Source organism: Tachysurus fulvidraco, chromosome 11 (genome assembly GCF_022655615.1).
Source record: "Tachysurus fulvidraco isolate hzauxx_2018 chromosome 11, HZAU_PFXX_2.0, whole genome shotgun sequence".
In the NCBI taxonomy this organism is placed as follows: Eukaryota; Metazoa; Chordata; class Actinopteri; order Siluriformes; family Bagridae; genus Tachysurus; species Tachysurus fulvidraco.
In genome coordinates, this window is record NC_062528.1 from 13,164,492 (window position 1) to 13,181,696 (window position 17,205).

The 17,205-nt window shown below is 35.4% G+C and overlaps 2 protein-coding genes across 10 annotated transcripts; one reads left to right on the forward strand and one right to left on the reverse strand.

The window, feature by feature from the left end:
- Window positions 1–404: 404 nt before the first annotated feature.
- Window positions 405–13,810, reverse strand: si:ch1073-280e3.1 (complement factor B). Of its 2 annotated transcripts, none has more exons than XM_047820981.1 (19): window positions 13,786–13,810; window positions 8,099–8,320; window positions 7,746–7,982; window positions 7,487–7,672; window positions 6,227–6,400; window positions 5,755–5,853; window positions 5,294–5,427; window positions 4,995–5,133; window positions 4,782–4,913; window positions 4,594–4,701; window positions 4,249–4,386; window positions 3,837–3,967; window positions 3,497–3,623; window positions 2,159–2,306; window positions 1,935–2,011; window positions 1,352–1,443; window positions 1,118–1,250; window positions 965–1,014; window positions 405–828 (listed from the first exon to the last, which is right to left on the reverse strand). In XM_047820981.1, exons 1-19 carry the CDS (start codon window positions 13,793–13,795, stop codon window positions 667–669), a joined length of 2,499 nt encoding a protein of 832 aa, XP_047676937.1. In that variant the 5' UTR covers window positions 13,796–13,810; the 3' UTR covers window positions 405–666. The 2 variants fall into 2 exon arrangements, with proteins under 2 accessions (XP_047676937.1, XP_047676936.1); XM_047820980.1 differs by lacking the exon at window positions 13,786–13,810 and adding an exon at window positions 9,097–9,236.
- LOC113643601 (membrane frizzled-related protein) lies at window positions 9,611–17,159 on the forward strand. 8 transcript variants are annotated; one of them, XR_003440814.2, is made up of 14 exons: window positions 9,611–9,704; window positions 9,839–9,923; window positions 10,009–10,114; window positions 11,155–11,289; window positions 11,664–11,819; window positions 11,917–12,136; window positions 12,376–12,506; window positions 12,812–12,937; window positions 13,060–13,136; window positions 13,819–13,967; window positions 14,345–14,475; window positions 14,733–14,867; window positions 16,030–16,134; window positions 16,223–16,365. XR_003440814.2 is itself a non-coding variant. In XM_027147939.2 (14 exons), the coding sequence occupies exons 2-14, from the start codon at window positions 9,879–9,881 to the stop codon at window positions 16,445–16,447; spliced, it is 1,764 nt and encodes a 587-aa protein (XP_027003740.2). In that variant the 5' UTR covers window positions 9,611–9,704; window positions 9,839–9,878; the 3' UTR covers window positions 16,448–17,159. The 8 variants fall into 8 exon arrangements, 6 of the variants coding, with proteins under 6 accessions (XP_027003740.2, XP_047676944.1, XP_047676942.1 ...); XR_007144444.1 differs by having other exon boundaries at window positions 16,030–16,138; window positions 16,223–16,362; XM_027147939.2 differs by having other exon boundaries at window positions 16,007–16,134; window positions 16,223–17,159.
- Window positions 17,160–17,205: the final 46 nt, after the last annotated feature.

The window sequence follows — 17,205 nt, forward strand, 5'->3', positions numbered from 1 at the left end:
TTTTCTAACAAACACTTTAACAAAAGTATTAGAAAAATGGCATATCTCTAGCAATAAGTGAACCTTGTATGCATTGGTAGTCATAGGATACTGAAGTGACCTTGTGGTTGAACTCAGAGTCCTGCCATCCCCCAGTTTTGTAAATTAAATGTTTAACTTTGTAGCATCCTGTGCAAACTGTAGTACTACTTCTTCCAAACAGCACCCATTTGCTCCTGACACCAGCAAACATGACTGGGAAATATATGACTGCATTTTCTATGACAAATACCGTCTCATATCTCCATCATAAATGGAGATATGAGACGGTATTTGTCATTTGTCATCTCCATCATAAATGGAGATATGAGACGGTATTTGTACATTTTTAGTGTTTAAATATTGTAAAGAAAATGTGCTAAAGGTTAAATCATAAAAATCTAATTTATTAATTCTCTCAAATGCTTTGATTGAAGAAACAAAGTGCCCAACCTAAAGAAAATGATTGCATGAAATCCATCACAAAATAGAGCTCAAGGTTCAACTAAAATCCTACTTTATGCAGCCATTTGTGTATGTAAATAAAATCAAATAAAATGCAATCATTTGACCAGCATGGGATGGGAACAACAATTAAAAAAAACTATCCCTATGGTACCAAAGAGATTTATTTCTTTCTTGCTTAATTCAGTTGGGTATGAATTCCAGATCTCGGCCCAACTGCTCTTTAAGCCAAGGCATAATGGAGAACACACTGATGTGGAAATCACGGGCATCCACAGGAGGGTCAGGAACAGTCGAGGTCGACAAATCGCACACATTTTTAGTGCCCCAACTCACGACTCCCACCTAGTGTATAAAGAAACAAATACCAGATTGTTGAGAACTGAAACTATTTAACAGGATGACTGGAAAATCATGAATTTTTGTGTATTTATCACTACCCTGATTTATAAGCGGCAAATCTCAACGTCAAATTACTAACCTGGAAATAACGCATTCCTTTACGAAGGAAGAGTGAACCTCCAGAGTCTCCTACAGAGGATTACAATAAATCATTATGGCATACAAAGAGTTATTAGGTATATGTATCTGTGTGATTATGGTTTTTGACTTTAATTAAAAAAAAAAAAACAACCTTTGCAGGTGATATAATCTCGGTATTTCTCGGATCCTCCGGTACACAGAAACCTGTCTGTGATCACATCAGTCAGAGACACCTGGTTGTTTGAAGCCGGTTCTGGTCTGTACTGCTTAAGGCAGTCATCTCTCTGTGAACATAAATGGTTGTGCTGAAATAGTAACAGAGTCCTTCAAAATTCCACAATTGGACGATTTCTGCATATTTGACAGTTTATTGCAAATTATTCACCTTTTCTCCAGTCTGGATGTGGGTTGGCTTTCGTGTTTTCGCCTGACTGATAAAGTAGGCTTGAGTCTGCTGTAGATCAAGCAGTGCACTTTCTGTTTGTGCACAAATGCCAGAAGCCATGCAGTTAGTTACGATAAAGAACATATACAGTCAACTCCAGAATTATTGCTACCTTCCAAAACCATGGGATCACACATTATTTTTGTAAATTAAAATATCTACTAAATCTACTTGATAAATCATCTGTCCCCTCTCTAAAAAATTATTCTAGTATTAATTTTCTATAAAGACATTGAAAATGACTTGCAGCCCTATAGAATATTTAATGGAAAGTGCATCCTCATGTGTGAATCTATAATGATATCAGTGAATTCTAAAAGCTGAGAACACTCCAAGACTGCAGGACGATCAATGATGTAATATAAAAGGCATGAGTGTGTATGTATTATTCTGTATAGAGTATTAACATATATTTAAATGCTTGTTAATTTTAGTTATATTAGCTTAAGAAGTTATATGAAGGCTGCTAATAATTATGAAGTTGACCATATATCATGTGACATTATTATACATAGGTTCTTACCATGTTTCTTGCAAGTAGAGTCAGAACTCATCTTTAGAGCTCGATTTGAAGCTTTTGTACATGGCAGACAAACAGGCCTGTTAAAGGCAACGTGAAAAAGCGGTGAATTTTTTAACTGAATGGAAAAAGAACAAAAATTCGCATGCATAATTACTTCATAATAGTTTTGAGTGGGCCAAAAGACAAAAAGATTATGTACTAACTGAAAAAAAAAACAATTTTACCTTGCTTTAGAGGACAGTTTAATGCTCTTGAGGACTTTAATAAGTGCAACATCATAGTCATAAAACTCGTTGACGTTCTTGTCCTTAAGTTTTGTGACGTTGAAATCTGGATGAGGGATTAGCAATAAGGCATTTACAATTCCGTCACCTAGAAACATAAGAAAAGTAGGTGCTCAGTGTAGGCCCTTGTGTATTGACATCAATATGTACCAGAGATTCCTAATTCAGTGCTAAGAAACCATTATCTATCTTATGAACTCATGCTCCTAACACACCTGGACCAAGTAGTTAATATTTTACAAACATCAATTCTTCGCATTTATGAGCAGTGGTGGCTCAACTGGTTAAGGCTCTGAGTTGTTGATCGGGTTTCATGCCCCAGCACTGCCAAGCTGCCTCTATTGGGCCCTTGAGCAAGGTGCTTAACCCCTATTGCTCCAGGGGTGCTGTTTAATGGCTGACCCTGTGCTCGGACCCCAACCCCAGAAGTTGGGATATACAAAGAAAGAATTTTTTTAATGTATTTTTGACAAAATAAAGGCTGGAAACTGGAGCAGAATAAACTGTTTATGAATACTCAAGGACTGAATTGAGAACTGGTGTAATCAGTAATTATGTAATCAGCTGATAATTAAAATGTATGTTTTTCAGAAAATTCATGGATTTGTCATAATCTGGATATTGTTTGTTGTAAACTATTTGAAGAACACCCAAGGTTTATGTGAATGCACACTACATTGTTGTTGCTGCCTAACAGGAACAAAGAAGCAAGAAAAGAGGACAGAGTGCTACAGTATATGATAGGTTAGGGAGAGATAGCTCAAGTAGTTAGGATGCTGGACTCATCACATCACTCTCAAGACAATACTTGAGTTCACTTCTTAAATGCCTCGCCAATGGGAAAGATGAAAAAGGATCAGATATTTACAGGTCATGTTCATGGGGTGATAATTTCATTAATTCCATTAGTTCTGAAGGAAAACATCCCATGGAATGCTTTTTCCCCAAAACATGGTGTGACTTGACTCTGAGATAATTATTACATGTATATCCTGATCATTATGTGCAATCATACACTGCAGATCCTCAAAACAAAAATATGGAAGACAATACAGCAAAATTTCTATTTTCCATAATAGGCACAACAGTCTCACGGAAAAAAAAACTTTGCATGAAACTCATTTGCAACAACTTCTGAAATAAAAGTTGCATAAGTATAGCCAAAAATTAAACCTTTTTATTGTTTCTGCTATGAAGAATTTTGTAATAGGTGACCTTTACATTTTAAATAACATGATTGATTTTATTATACTGTAAAATAATATACAGAATTCAAACCATGTGTAATCTTCACATCCATGGCATTCGCCCATTCAGTAACACCATCATTTAGTCTCATCAGACAGTGTGCAGATGTGATCACCCAGTCCTTAGTCAAAATGGAGCCCTGGCATGGCTTTCCTAGCTAGTTGAACAAGACAATGATGAAGGATCATGAAAAACCTCACACACGCACACAGAAACACACACACTGCAGAGAGAGAGAGAGAGAGAGAGAGAGAGAGAGAGAGAGAGAGAGAGAGAGAGAGAGAGAGAGAGAGAGAGAGAGAGAGAGAGAGAGAAAGAGAGAGAGAAAGAGAGAGAAAACAGTTTAAACTAAACAGATAGATTCACTTACCCAGCCAATAGAAACATGCCAAGGCCTGGTATAAGCAGGTTGAGATGGATTATTATCATAATCAGCATCATCATTGATTCTTAGAGAAACCAGCTCTTGAGCCACTCCACATTTGGTTACAGTGGTATCATCTACAAAACAGGAAAGAGGAAATAACACATCAAAGACACGCTCTTCCTATTTAACGTAACACTCTTTAATGTGGTAATGGTGCTTTAACAAACAGGGAGTTTAATACATAACTGTTGTATTAGGCTGCTGACTGGTTGCCTGCACTCAGCCATTGCCTGAACTGACTCTTATGAAGCTAAAATCCCCATTATAATTTTTTTTAAACACATTTTGAAATTACATTTGTGCACTACATAGCTACACATAATATATGTACACAACATGCACAGTGGCTACTCACTGATCATCCTATTGAACACCTCCCCAAGATGCTCATAATTTTTAAGGACAAAGAAATGCCTCTCTCTGATTTTACTGGAAGCTAATCTTTTCAGCTCAGCCTTCTTAACATTTTCCCCAATTCCAAACACATAGACATCTGGAAAGAGAAACACATTTGAATGCTGACATCACAATAAAATAAAAAAATAAAGATATATATATATATATATATATATATATATATATATATATATATATATATATATATATATATATATATATATATATAAAGACAATTGAAATGTTCTTCATAAAATACATAAAAATACATAATCAGTTCAAAGCAGTATAAAATCATGCAAACCAAGAAGATCCTCGTGAGAGTTATCTAGAAAACTACTGCTTTTGTAGCCCATGAGTAAACGAATCAACCCCAGAATATATTGTGGGTCACCTCCCATGTTGGAGTAGCCTAGGGGGCATGATAAAAAATAAATAAATAAAAAATATATAATAAAAATAATGTTTTGTGATCTATTAACTCATAATTACCATCAGTCTCAATGAGAATGACATTCTGAGTCTCGCTGAACCGAGTTTTATTATTTGCCTTGAGGAAGGAAAGTCTGTCATGCACACTTTTGAGGGCTTTAAAAAGATTGGTACCAGTCTTTTCCCCATGTTCTGTGCAATAAAAATACTCTGTTAATACTTTTGCAAATTACTGCTTGGAAAAATGACATTTTAACAACATCAGTGACATACTTGTCTGAGTGAACAATTTCAATTTCGTCAAGACCGCATCCGTGTTGTCACTAAAGTAATCCATAACTGTTATAATATCTTTGGGCTCACTGGCATAGGAAATTATATCAAACTTCATTTCAACATCATAGCTACTTAACTGTAAAACAGAAAAATTGCAGAAGAGAGAAATATGAATAATACAGCGTGCCGAGGACATTCCGTCTAAATAATCTATCATAGTCTAATAATAATAATCTAAATAGCCAGTGGAGAGTAAGACTTAAAAATATAATCTGTTACTGTAAATCAATACAAACCTTGCGTATTAGGCTAGCAGTGGCCTCCTTTGCCTTCTGAAACTGATCATTATTAATGCTTCCTGAAGTGTCTATTAGAATAAAAATGTTGAGTCGGCCATTTGCTATGTTCAAGCTTCTCCCAAAGTTTGGCCCTAGTTAGGTTAGGTGGAAAGAAACATTATTTACATTGCAACACACAAGCATATGTAAACATGTTGGAAAATACATGTTACTGCTATTCTATATTCATCATATCATTACTACTATTGCAACTGCTACTAGAAGTGCTGAAAAAAGATCAGGAGATTAGGATTTAATTAAAATAATGTTTAATTAAAATAATGTTTGTATTTCTTAACACGCATGTAAATCATACACAAGTGGTCAGTGTTTATCTGATAGACTGACATCCAAATCAGTCTTTTGCTGTTAACAATGACCTGCAATATTAATGGTATAATTTTGTGCAGTGTTCTTACGTTTCTTTTCTAACTCAGGGAACGAAACATCCATTACAGCAGATAGAGAACCATCCATGGCTTGAGCCACACTTGCAGGTAAATCAAAAACATAGGGGGCTGGAGAGACATACTGTTGTTCATTAATCTTTCAACACTGCTGCACTGTTTAATGCAATTGAATGATTTTGATTCGTCTCTATTTATGAACTTCCTGAGTTTTATTTATGGTAAACAGCTCAGAAAAAAGAAAAGTTTATACTGGTTTAAAAATTAATTAATCAAGATTTAGTATAATTTCTAAATTAATTAATAATAATTAATAAGTAATTTTCTTGTATCCTTTATTGTTAGTATTATTATTAACTTGATGATTACCTTTTTACCTTGTTAAAAGTAAAACACTAACTTTATTTTGGTAAGACAATGTTTTTCCCATAATTTTAAATATTATGAAAGATATAAATGTAACTCTGCAATAAAAGAGTTGTACCCTGGCAGCGTGGCTCAGGTCCACTCCATTCTTTTGAATCCAGACACACTCTTACTTCAGGCCCCAGTAGATCCATGCCTGACTGGCAGCGGTACTTCACTTGGTCACCGATCTCAAAGCGCTCCCCAGACCGTATAGCTCCAGGCGGAATCCCTGGATCTGTACAGCCATCAGCTGGAGAATAAAAAGTCTTCAGAACATTCTCATACTACCTTAGGCATCAGATCATATTGTTGTATCCCAACAAAAATCAATTCATAGTACGCGCACACACAGTAAAAGGAAGAATGTGGACTCATGAATATCACATATGTACTTGCTGATGTTCTATTTGAAAAACAATGGGCAATAACATAGAGCTCCTCTTTTTAGCTGCTATAAGAGCCTCTATATTTTCTGAGAAGGCTTCCACTTGTTTTTTTGGATCATAGTTGCGGAGATTCTTTTTCAGTTAAGTCACAAGACGTCTATGCAGTTTGGGCAACACTGCAAAACAATATATCAATCATCAAAACCCTTTCTTCCACCATTGGAATGGAAATCAAATAACAGGACATTTTCAATCATTAGAAACAAAGGACTAATTTTATCGCCACAAGTCTATTAGAATATTAGTCAGGACACTGTTGAGTATACTTATGGAAAAACTTCTAATTCTTGAGAGCATCTACTTTCAAATGAACCATTAGTAGTACTGTGTGAGTTTGACATCAGAAATAAATTCAATGCTGAACACAGGCACCTCCATATGTGCAGGAAATTCCAATTCAGAGTTTAAAAGATTTCTTATTGTCAAATTACTATGAAACAAATATACATTGTGTGTGTTTTTTTTATAACAAATACTTCTCTGTTGTTCTTCATGCTGCTCCTGTGTTACTATTCATTCAGTCAGTGTCTGCAAGAGCTGAATGTCAATGACCTTCTTGCAAACTAGATAAAGTCTGCTTTGTCTATTGCTTTGTAACTGTATGCCCTGCTCCAACGGTAAGGAAATATATTAAACTCAACAATAAATTCTTTATATAAATATTGGAGCATAAATACCTAGAGAAACCTGAAGGACAGACTGCTGTCTCACTGTACCGATAAATGCAAACAACGCTATTATAAACACGAGAGTCGCATGAGTTATCGAGTAAATTTGCCTACTTGCATGAATGAAGGCATGACACTTTTAAACACCAAAGTATACTAAATTGTTTTTACATTACACATAATGGCACAGTAAACAGTATCAAGGTGCTAGAGGATGCTTACTTTGATCAATACACACTGGAAGGTTACCAGTCCAGTGTCCCCATTCAGTGCAGTTCCGCTTGGCTGAACCTGACAAGGTCAAACCCTCCCTGCATGAGAATTCCTGCACTTCTCCAATCTTAAACCATTGTTTCTTGGGCCAAAACTGGCCATTATCCAGCTGAAGCTGTGCTGGGCAAAGAATGTCTGAAAAGATTAAAACAGTTATGAGAAAAATGATTAAAACAGTTTAAACAATAAGACATATTTAATAGCTTACCTTTGCATGTGGCAGTAGACACTGTCTTGCCATTAGGCAGTATCATGACTGACCAATCCCCTCTGGGGTTACAAACTCTGGTGCTGACTGGATAAGCGTAGTATCCAATATTACAGTGGTATGTCAGCACACTGCCTTCTAATCCTTCATTGGAGTAGGAAACTTCACCTCCCTTTATAATCTCTGCCACAGAGCAGTTCTTTTGGGGCTCTTCAATATAATCATAATCTATTTCCTCTAAAAATGCATGTAAGTTTTTTTTACAATCCATGTGAGAAGAATTAAAATTTATAAAGAAAATAAAAAAGTAAACAAATATTATAATAGTTTTCTATCATCTAGAACTATCTGACCTTCACATACCACCCTGGATATGTCTGGCTCCCATTTTCCTGTAGGTTTGCAGATTTTTTTGGGGATTGGGTAGGGTTTAAATCCGTCTTTGCAGAAGTAGGTTACCTCACTTTTCACTAAACCATTGTTGGAGTATTTTACCGTACCTCCAATAATGGACTCTGTCATACTACACGTTTGATCATCGTCGTCTTGGTCATCTTCATAGTCTTCTGCATGAACTGAAAGTAATCAGATATAAACATATTTTATAATACATAGTGCTTGTTCATTATTTTAATACATGCCATCTTACATCCCCAATGATTTGATGGACATTTTGGATTATGGATTTTTGGGTAAAAAAATTATAATACACGATTAGATATTTTGCAGTGGTTGATGGCTGCAGATGAAAGAAACTATTATGGCTTTTTTTGTAAACTCTAAAGTCTTTTTTATTGTGTAGACTTGTGTGTAAAAATCCAAACAGATCAGCAGTTGCTGAAATACTTAAACTAGCCCTTCTGACACCAGCCATGCCACAGTTAAGGTCAAAGAGATCACACTTTTTCTCCATTCTGTTATTTGATGTGAACATTATCTAAAGCTCTTCACCTCTGCATTATTATAAGCATTTTGCTGCTCCAACTTGATTGGTTGTTTAGATAACTGCATAAATTAGCAAGTTTATGTGTTCCTGATAAAGTGGATACTGCATTTGTAATCAATATTTTAATAAATGACCTTAAACAATAAAAGACAAAATATGTTTTTACCTACTGTTTAACAGACAAGGTATTACAAAATATTATCCACCTTAAAAGTCCATCATAAATTAGAAAAACAGTATGTAAAATTTGTTGTTGTACTATTGGTCGCTAGCTCTTCTACTGCTACCTTAAATCTGATAGAGTTTTATAATACTTGTTTGCAAAAACAAACAAATATGATTACGGTTTCCTGACTTACACAATTCTTTTTAGTGCAGAGAGTATTGTAGAACTGCAGCACTTACCTTTACCAATAAAAACACAAAGAGCAAAACTTAACAGACAAGCAGTGATGAAGCGCATTATGAACCTGAACATTAAAGCTCTGTGTCAGTTGTGGACTGCATTTACTGCATTTGTGTATATGTGTGTTTGATGATGTGATTACACATTAACTTCTAGGGAAAAACAAATGGGATTGAGCAACATAGCATTAGAGGAAAGACAAAAATAAATATTTGAACAAAACCAACACAATATGACTTTCATGTTACAGAAAAACAAAAAACTTTAAACAAAAAACTTCTGCTCAGTTAAAAGATGCAAATATTCAAATAGTTCTCTGCTAGATAAAGGTAAGGAGAGCAAGATAGGAATATAGCTAATACAAGATTTTAAAATATTTGGTAAACACCAGTCACTATGCCTTGATATTACTGTATGTGTACATGGGTGGTGAGCATGTGTGATTCAATGATTAGGCTCATTAGTAGGAATTTAAGTGCCCCAAAATGACCCTAAACCCCTCCTTATTCTGTTCTGCTTAGTCCTCTCAGCTGATTTGGCTTTGTAAAAATACCAGAGGAGAATATCAGGTTCTCACCCACACCAAAACAAGAACAACTTCAGCATGGTGAGTAATCAACAACTGAGCAACTGCACTCTTGAACACGAATACCTACATCTATGCTAATATACAGTATAGTCTACTTACAACATGCATTTCATGCCCTGCTGGACATTTCTGCTCTATTTTATGGATAAAAGCAAACACAAATAGTGTCAGAATTCTTGTTGGAATGAGAAAATGGCAGACCCTGAAACATCCATCAATGACTCAGATTTGTATAAGGTAAGAATAAAAAGAAATCCCTGATAAGAACAAAGTTCATCTCAGGACAGAAAGCACAGTGAACTTTACTTTTTATCCTTCCCAGAATGTATTTTGCAATCCAGCATTTGAGCCAGACAATGAGCACGATGAAATCAAGGAAGTATTTAAGGTTGCCATATCCTCAGAACGTATCAACAGTCCTACAACTCGTAAGTATCATTTTTATAAAAAATACCAAATACCACCCACCATCATTAGTTTTTATTTACATCTGGGAAAAATTATTATTGCTATTGTTTTATATATTTTTCAGTAGCTTAAACATTTCTAAAGATTTTCTATTGAGAACTTGCCCCTTAAATTAAATAAGACAACATATATTTTTTGAAATTACAAAAATATTTTCATTTATTTTATAATTTTCTTGCCAAATATTGAATAATTAAATAATCTTAAAAAAGATACAATATATTGCGATTTTCTTCCATATAGACCACATAAAACATATAATAAACCTAACTATTAAAAAAAATACTGTAAAAAAACTGCATATAAAAATTTTAATCACTGACTAACTTTTCATTAGATAAATCAATTAAATATCACAATTGAAACAATCAAAACATTTTTACTTTTCAAAGAAAAATATGAAAATATTCCTAAGAGAAAATCAGAAATATCTCATAAATATGTGCAGAGGATCAGAAAAAATACAATACAGTTCAACACAATACAAAAAATCTACAGAAATAAATATATATAACTTTTCTGATAGGGGTCAGGGGATATTTAGGTTACAATCAGTGTTAAGATCACAACCAAATTATATAATTTGCTGAAAAAAATGGGATTGATCAAGACCTGTTTGAGTAGCGCTGAAATTAGGGGTTTTATTCAGAAATGACATGAAATCGATTTTGCTGTACACTTCTCAATTTAAAATGCTTACTCTATATTGAAATAATTAATCTATTTATATAGGCATTGTCACAAAGTTATGAAAATTTTAATTGTAAAAGTAGAAAAAAGATTTTTTTGATACATGACCAAGAAATAAAATAATGTGTATATTATAGCTTATGTGTATGAGTGATTAATAGGATCTTGTGCAATATGTATGTATGTATATGTGTATATTATGCTGCTGACACTCCTGATTCAGATCAGAAAAGATTTTACAATGATTAATATTGGTTAGTATCTGTCCTCACTGTTCTCACCGGCCTGCATTGTGGGCTATGTGTTGCAGGAGATAGCAGTGTGTTCGGTCTGTGTGTGGTATGTGTGAGGAGGCACTGGTGTAGCTGGCGAACACTGGTGTTTTCAGCAGCTGCGCTGTTATTGTTGGCTGTCTTGGGACTCACTCTAAGGCTTGTTCTCATACGTGAGTGAGCAGCACTCATGCACTTATTGAAGCAATAATATAGATCAATCAGACAGTTTACAAGTGTCTTCATGTTATTGTTTCAATGTTAAGTCCAATAGTAGTGGACAAAATAATTAGCATTTGTTTATGATAACTGTATGCCGCATAAATGCTGCTGATGATTTTTTTTAACAAAGTGTAGCTAAGTGTTCCAGTGGTGTGAACTGTGTAGCGGTTAAGTTAATACAACCACCAATGATTCAGTCAATTTAAAGTAAATCTGTCAATGGAATGCAACAAAAATGACTTACTAATACATAGCATTTTGTATATTGTAATGATAGTGTAAAGAGGTGTTTGTGTAGAGTTTTGTGTGTGTATCTTTTTCACAGATATGAATGGAGACCTTGCTGAAGGAAGAGTGCTGTCTCTAAACTCCTGGAGTGAAAACACTGTTCAGCAAAGTCTTATCCCAAATTCCACTATTCCTTTTCCTGAATATAGCTCACCTATGCCACATCTTGAAAAAGAGTCGATCCCATATACAAGTACATTTTGTGGCCTTTTTAATGTATTATTTTTAAAACAAAATTCTTTCAGGATCATTTAAAGTTGCATCTGTTATTTGAACCTCCTATCTTCCAGAATGTGGAGAGATTCTGACTGAATTAGAGGGAACAATCAGCTCCCCCAACCACCCAGGCCCATACCCTCCTAACTCCATGTGTGTATGGGTGATCAGAATGTCTCCCGAATATCTGGTCCAGATCTACATCTCCTCCCTGACCATTGAGGGGCCAGCACCATGTCTTTTTGATTGGCTGGAGCTTAGAGAAGAAGGAGAGCACACCACCACAGTCACCAGGTCAGCCTTGCTTGTCTTCATAAGATTACCAAAAACTGCTTATGCCCAACTCTATATAGATATACTGAACATCCTTTCAACACAAGGAAACATCCAAATATCTCCAAAAATGTGATATTAACCAATAACATGACATAACAATCCACACAGGAATGGAGCAAATGTAAATCAATACAAATGTACAGTAAGTAGATTATTAAGGCTACAGATTAATCACATCAAGCTACCTTTGTTTCTAGGTTCTGTGGTAATGTGGCTCCACCCACTGTGAACACTAACAGCAGTACTGTCTGGGTTTCATTCCGATCTGATAGCAATATTGCAGGTGATGGCTTCAGCGTACGATATCAGGCAATCCTACCATGGCAAAGTAAGTGTACTTTGTGTTGGTATCAAAAGCTGTTAAATGTTGGAAGAACACTTCCAATAAAAGCAACAGAGCCAGCATTATTCAATAAATACACAAGACACAAAACTGTATGCACCAGCTACACAATATAATAAAAGCAAACAGACTATGCCAGTTATATAAGATAAATAAAAAAGCAATACTAATAGGTGCATATTAGAGTGATTATAGTTTAAAAGCTAATGGGCATGATCACTAGTTAAAGATACTGTGGTATAAAAATAGTTTGAATAATTATTCTTGAAATATATGATGTTTGGTGTCAGAAAGCTGCACTTCAGAGGAGTTTATGTGTGATAGTGGCCGTTGCCTGTTGCCTGTGTCTGTATGTGACAGCCAGCTAAACTGTCAGGACCAGACAGATGAGGCCAACTGCAGCCGCATACACAAGGGTAATTCACACATTAATTAGTACATGCTTAACTATACTATGCACTTTGATGTAGGAGAGTGTATTACAGGTTTAGCACAAGAAATAATAGTTCTGTCTCTTATAATTTCTGTATTTCTGCAGACTGTGGTGGTGAAAAGACAGGTCCAAGTGGTTCACTGTCCAGTCCAAATCACCCAAACCCATATCCTCACCAGCAGGTTAGATCCACTTCCAGCAATCTAGTAATGAGAACAGATAATTGACTAATAAAATACCTTGATTGTTTTTTTAAAATACTACTCTGAATCTTTTATTTGTTGAAATAAAAGAAAACTGTGTAGTCTTTTTTCTTCTTCTACTTTCTGCCTTTACTGTTAGGGGTCGCCACATTGAATCATCTGTTACCATCTAACTCTATCCTTGGCATCCTCTACTCTCGCACCAATTAACTTCATGTCCTGTTTCAACACATCCATATATCTCCTCTTTGGCCTTCCACTTAACCTGTTACCAGGCAGCTCCATCTCCAACATCCTTATATATATAAAACCTATCTCACTCCTCTGCACATGTCCAAATCATCTCAATCTAAAAGGAAAACTGTGTAGTAAATGTATACAGTAGATTCAAACCAAAATCCCTTTGAATAACACACTTTGTGTTTGCCAAATATGGTGCTTTTAAAAATATGAATGTAATATTTTTTTCTAGAGGAAAGCAAAAAAAAAAAAAAAAAAAAAAAAAGGAACAATACCAAAATGGTGTTTGAATATAATCAAATGTTTTGCACAGTTAACTGGAGAAGCAAACAATAATGAAGAAATCAATCCTACACAAAGTCACATGAAGGTATGAATGGAGTCTTACTTTTATCCATATATCTCTGCTGCACTTTCTCAGCACTGTACGTGGCTTATATCTGCAGAGAAAGGCCAAGTTATCCAACTGAGTTTCCACAACTTCAGCCTGGAAACTCAAGATAACTGTGAATTTGACTATGTTGAGGTTCATGACAGCAGCAACACGGCAGACAGTAATATCCTAAGCAGGTGAGAATGCCTTCTCTACATTCCTCTTCAGCCTTCATATTTCTTCCCACCAGCACCATACAGATGCCTGAAAAAAATACTATATTTTTTTGTATTGCACATCTATTATCACTGTACACATCACATGCTACACATTTGTTAGCAAAACACGCAGAAAAATAACTGCAAACGGAGATGAAATCTAGAGTTCATTACACTTTTCACTTGAAACTACAGTCCAGGCTAGAAAGAAAGTCTCACTTATTCATACCATTGTCTAGATTCTTACTTTACAACCCTTGCTGGTACTATTGTGTTAGCCAGCTAGACCATTTACACCTCGTATTATTCCACTTGATAAAAGAGTGTACAGTATTTCTCTCTAATGGTTGCTACAGATACTGTGGCTCAGACCTCCCTCCTGACCTTACCTCCACTGGGCACATGATGAGTGTGTTGTTTGTAGCTGATGAAGGTGTGGCTGACATCGGCTTTTATGCCTCATATCGGGTCATCTCTCTCACAGAGAGTGAGTATTATATGGGCTGTGACTATATTCTTACACTTGATAGGTCACTTTTGTGCAACACAACAAGACCAATTATCTTTGTATAGAGTATGTTCTGGAAAACAAGTGACAAGATACAAATAAACTTAATAAATTATTATCAAACAATATAAACAACTATTACTACCATGAATAAAGTGTGAATTATCACGTCTTAATTATAGAGAATTATGAAGATATAACATTTCATGTTTGTGATTTCATTTTACTCTGTTAAGCTGGCTGCAGTCCAGAGCGGTTTGCTTGTGGCACGGGGGAATGTCTGCATCGTGACTGGCTCTGTGATGGCTGGAATGACTGTGCAGATGGTTCAGATGAGCAAAACTGCAGCAACTCCACCTATCCCCCTTTCAGTAAGAACACGTGCTAAGATACATATGTTACATAATATAACTTTTTTTTTTTGGTCTAAAATCTTAAATTATAAAGATAATAAAATATATAAAAACACACAAGTACTGTACTAGCAAATATTAAAGACATTGGGGGGGAAGCAAAAAAACAAAAAACAAACAAACAAAAAAAACAACAACAACAATGTAGCAAAATTATAGACACTGTTTACCATGGGATATAGAGCATAAGTCAAAGACTATATAATCCAAAAGTTTCTAGACATCTGACCATCACATTATTCACCAAACAGTTGCCACATTTGGCCTACATGATTAGCAAGCTTTTCTATGCTGTGGAATTACTGTTTCCCTTCACTGGAACTAAGAGATTCAAACCTGTTCCTGCATGACAAATGCCTCTGTGAGGTGTATAAAGATATGGTTTGCCAAGATTGGAGAAATGGTGTTCACAGAGCCCTGACTTATACCCCAAGATACACATTAGGAGTGAACTAAAATGGTAACTGGACCCAAGCCTTCTCAAATAACATCAGTGCCATATCTCACTAATACTCTTGTGGCTGAATAAACAAACAGATGGAGGTTATGATGACATCAAAGTTGGAAAATCTGCAATGAGATTAAAAAAAAAAAAGGTATAATGGTCAGGTGGTCAAGCTTTTGGCCGAATAGTTTGCATAAGAACAACCTCAGGTTACTATCAGTGATACTAATCAGTAACATTACCGTTATCAGATGTTGTTAGATGTTTATTTGATGATTATTAATGGCATTAGAAAATGTATATCCGCAGATATTTCGTTCACAAACGTATAAAGTCTTCCGATCCATCTTAAAGAAGGTTGTGCAGCTCAAATATTGTTACAAAATGTTGCTTCTTGCCATAACAATTCCAGCAGATAATATAATGTATATTCTTTATATAATACATATTTATTTTCAATAAAAATGAAAACACCAGACGTTATGCATCATTGATTTCATATTAATGCACTGATGTAGTATAATATGGAAATTAGGTAATTATTGCTTTATGCAGCCTCAAGTTCACTCCAATGTACTGTCATTCCATATTACTTGGGTTAGATATTTCTCCTTCATGGCCAATTTACAATTTGAATCATTGTCTGCTACAGTTTCCTCATGTGAACCCATTCAGGTGGAGATGTGCCAAGGTCTGAGCTATAATCTCACATCCTTCCCCAATGTATGGCTCTCCATTAGTGATCAGACAGAGGCTGCTTATGTGCTTCGTCAGTACACTGTAGGTAACAACACCCAGAATCCTGCTTGTAATGTTTGATGTGTTGTATCTTGTCATACTGTATATCTACATGCTCCTCTTTGACCAGGTGCTGATGGAGTTGGACTGTTTTAAGCCCCTGCAGCAGCTGGTGTGTGCGCTATTTGTGCCGCAGTGCAGTGTGCAGGCTGGTGTGCTGCAGCCGTGCAGCTCCGTGTGTTCAGCAGCAGAGCAGCAGTGTGCAATGGATCTGGCGCTCTTTAACCTTAACTGGTCCTTTAACTGTCACTTGCTGCCTGACTCGCAGAACCCCAAGCAATGCTCTGTGCCATAGAACACATTCTGATTCATTTCAAACCATGACACATTATTGAATTTTTGCTTCAGATTTGAGTTTTTTGTGAGTGCTACAAGAATATACTTTTATAACATACCCATATACTACTATGGCATGAATTGTATTTAAATCATACCCTTTTAGTTTGCAGAATTAAAGTGTGGTTGGGATCTGCATCTTTTCTCCTGATCTGTACCATATGATCCATAAGTATGTTTCAGAAAAGCATAAAAAAATGATGAACTGCTTTGGTGGCTGGCAATAATTTCTGTGGGCTCATGGTGTTTTCTTTGGGAGGAAACAACTGTGTCCCTCTCAATAGTTAGCTGAATGAATACATGAATGCTCTTCTAAAAGATGCTATTACAGAAAATGTGAACTTTTCTTCTGGTTTAGTAGGTTCTACAGTCAGTAGAATAATCTAACCAATCCAACACAGCCCTGTATATTATGAATTGTATAGAAGTAAGTTGGACAGTTAATTATTGTCAGTTTTCCTGCTACAATAAAGGAGTTCACTTTTACCCACACTTATTAAATTTGGAGGAGTTCCTATAGTCAACAGATAATACACATTATATGAGAATAATTGGAAATATAAAAGCAGACATATAGAATCTGTAAAAAGTGTGTTGGCTGTAGATCAATTGTTTTCCACACAGCTATTTTTTTTTAAAGCAATAAATTCAACCACTTGCAAATGCTTACAGATATTTGTGTATTGTTGCAGCATTCTTGAAAGATTTGAGCAGTTT

Bases quoted from the DNA above. Each gene is read 5' to 3' on its own strand.
- si:ch1073-280e3.1 (XM_047820980.1), bottom strand. From the start codon at position 9,169: ATGTTCAGGTTCATAATGCGCTTCATCACTGCTTGTCTGTTAAGTTTT. The intron at 2,307-3,496 runs GTTTGAATTCTG...TTATGTTTCTAG, and splicing joins GGATGTGAAGATTACACATG to GTGACGGAATTGTAAATGCC. The intron at 1,444-1,934 runs GTAAGAACCTAT...GTGCACAAACAG, and splicing joins CTCTACTTGCAAGAAACATG to AAAGTGCACTGCTTGATCTA.
- LOC113643601 (XM_027147939.2), top strand. From the start codon at position 9,879: ATGGCAGACCCTGAAACATCCATCAATGACTCAGATTTGTATAAG. The intron at 13,137-13,818 runs GTTAGATCCACT...GCACTTTCTCAG, and splicing joins ACCCATATCCTCACCAGCAG to CACTGTACGTGGCTTATATC. The intron at 14,476-14,732 runs GTGAGTATTATA...TACTCTGTTAAG, and splicing joins GGTCATCTCTCTCACAGAGA to CTGGCTGCAGTCCAGAGCGG.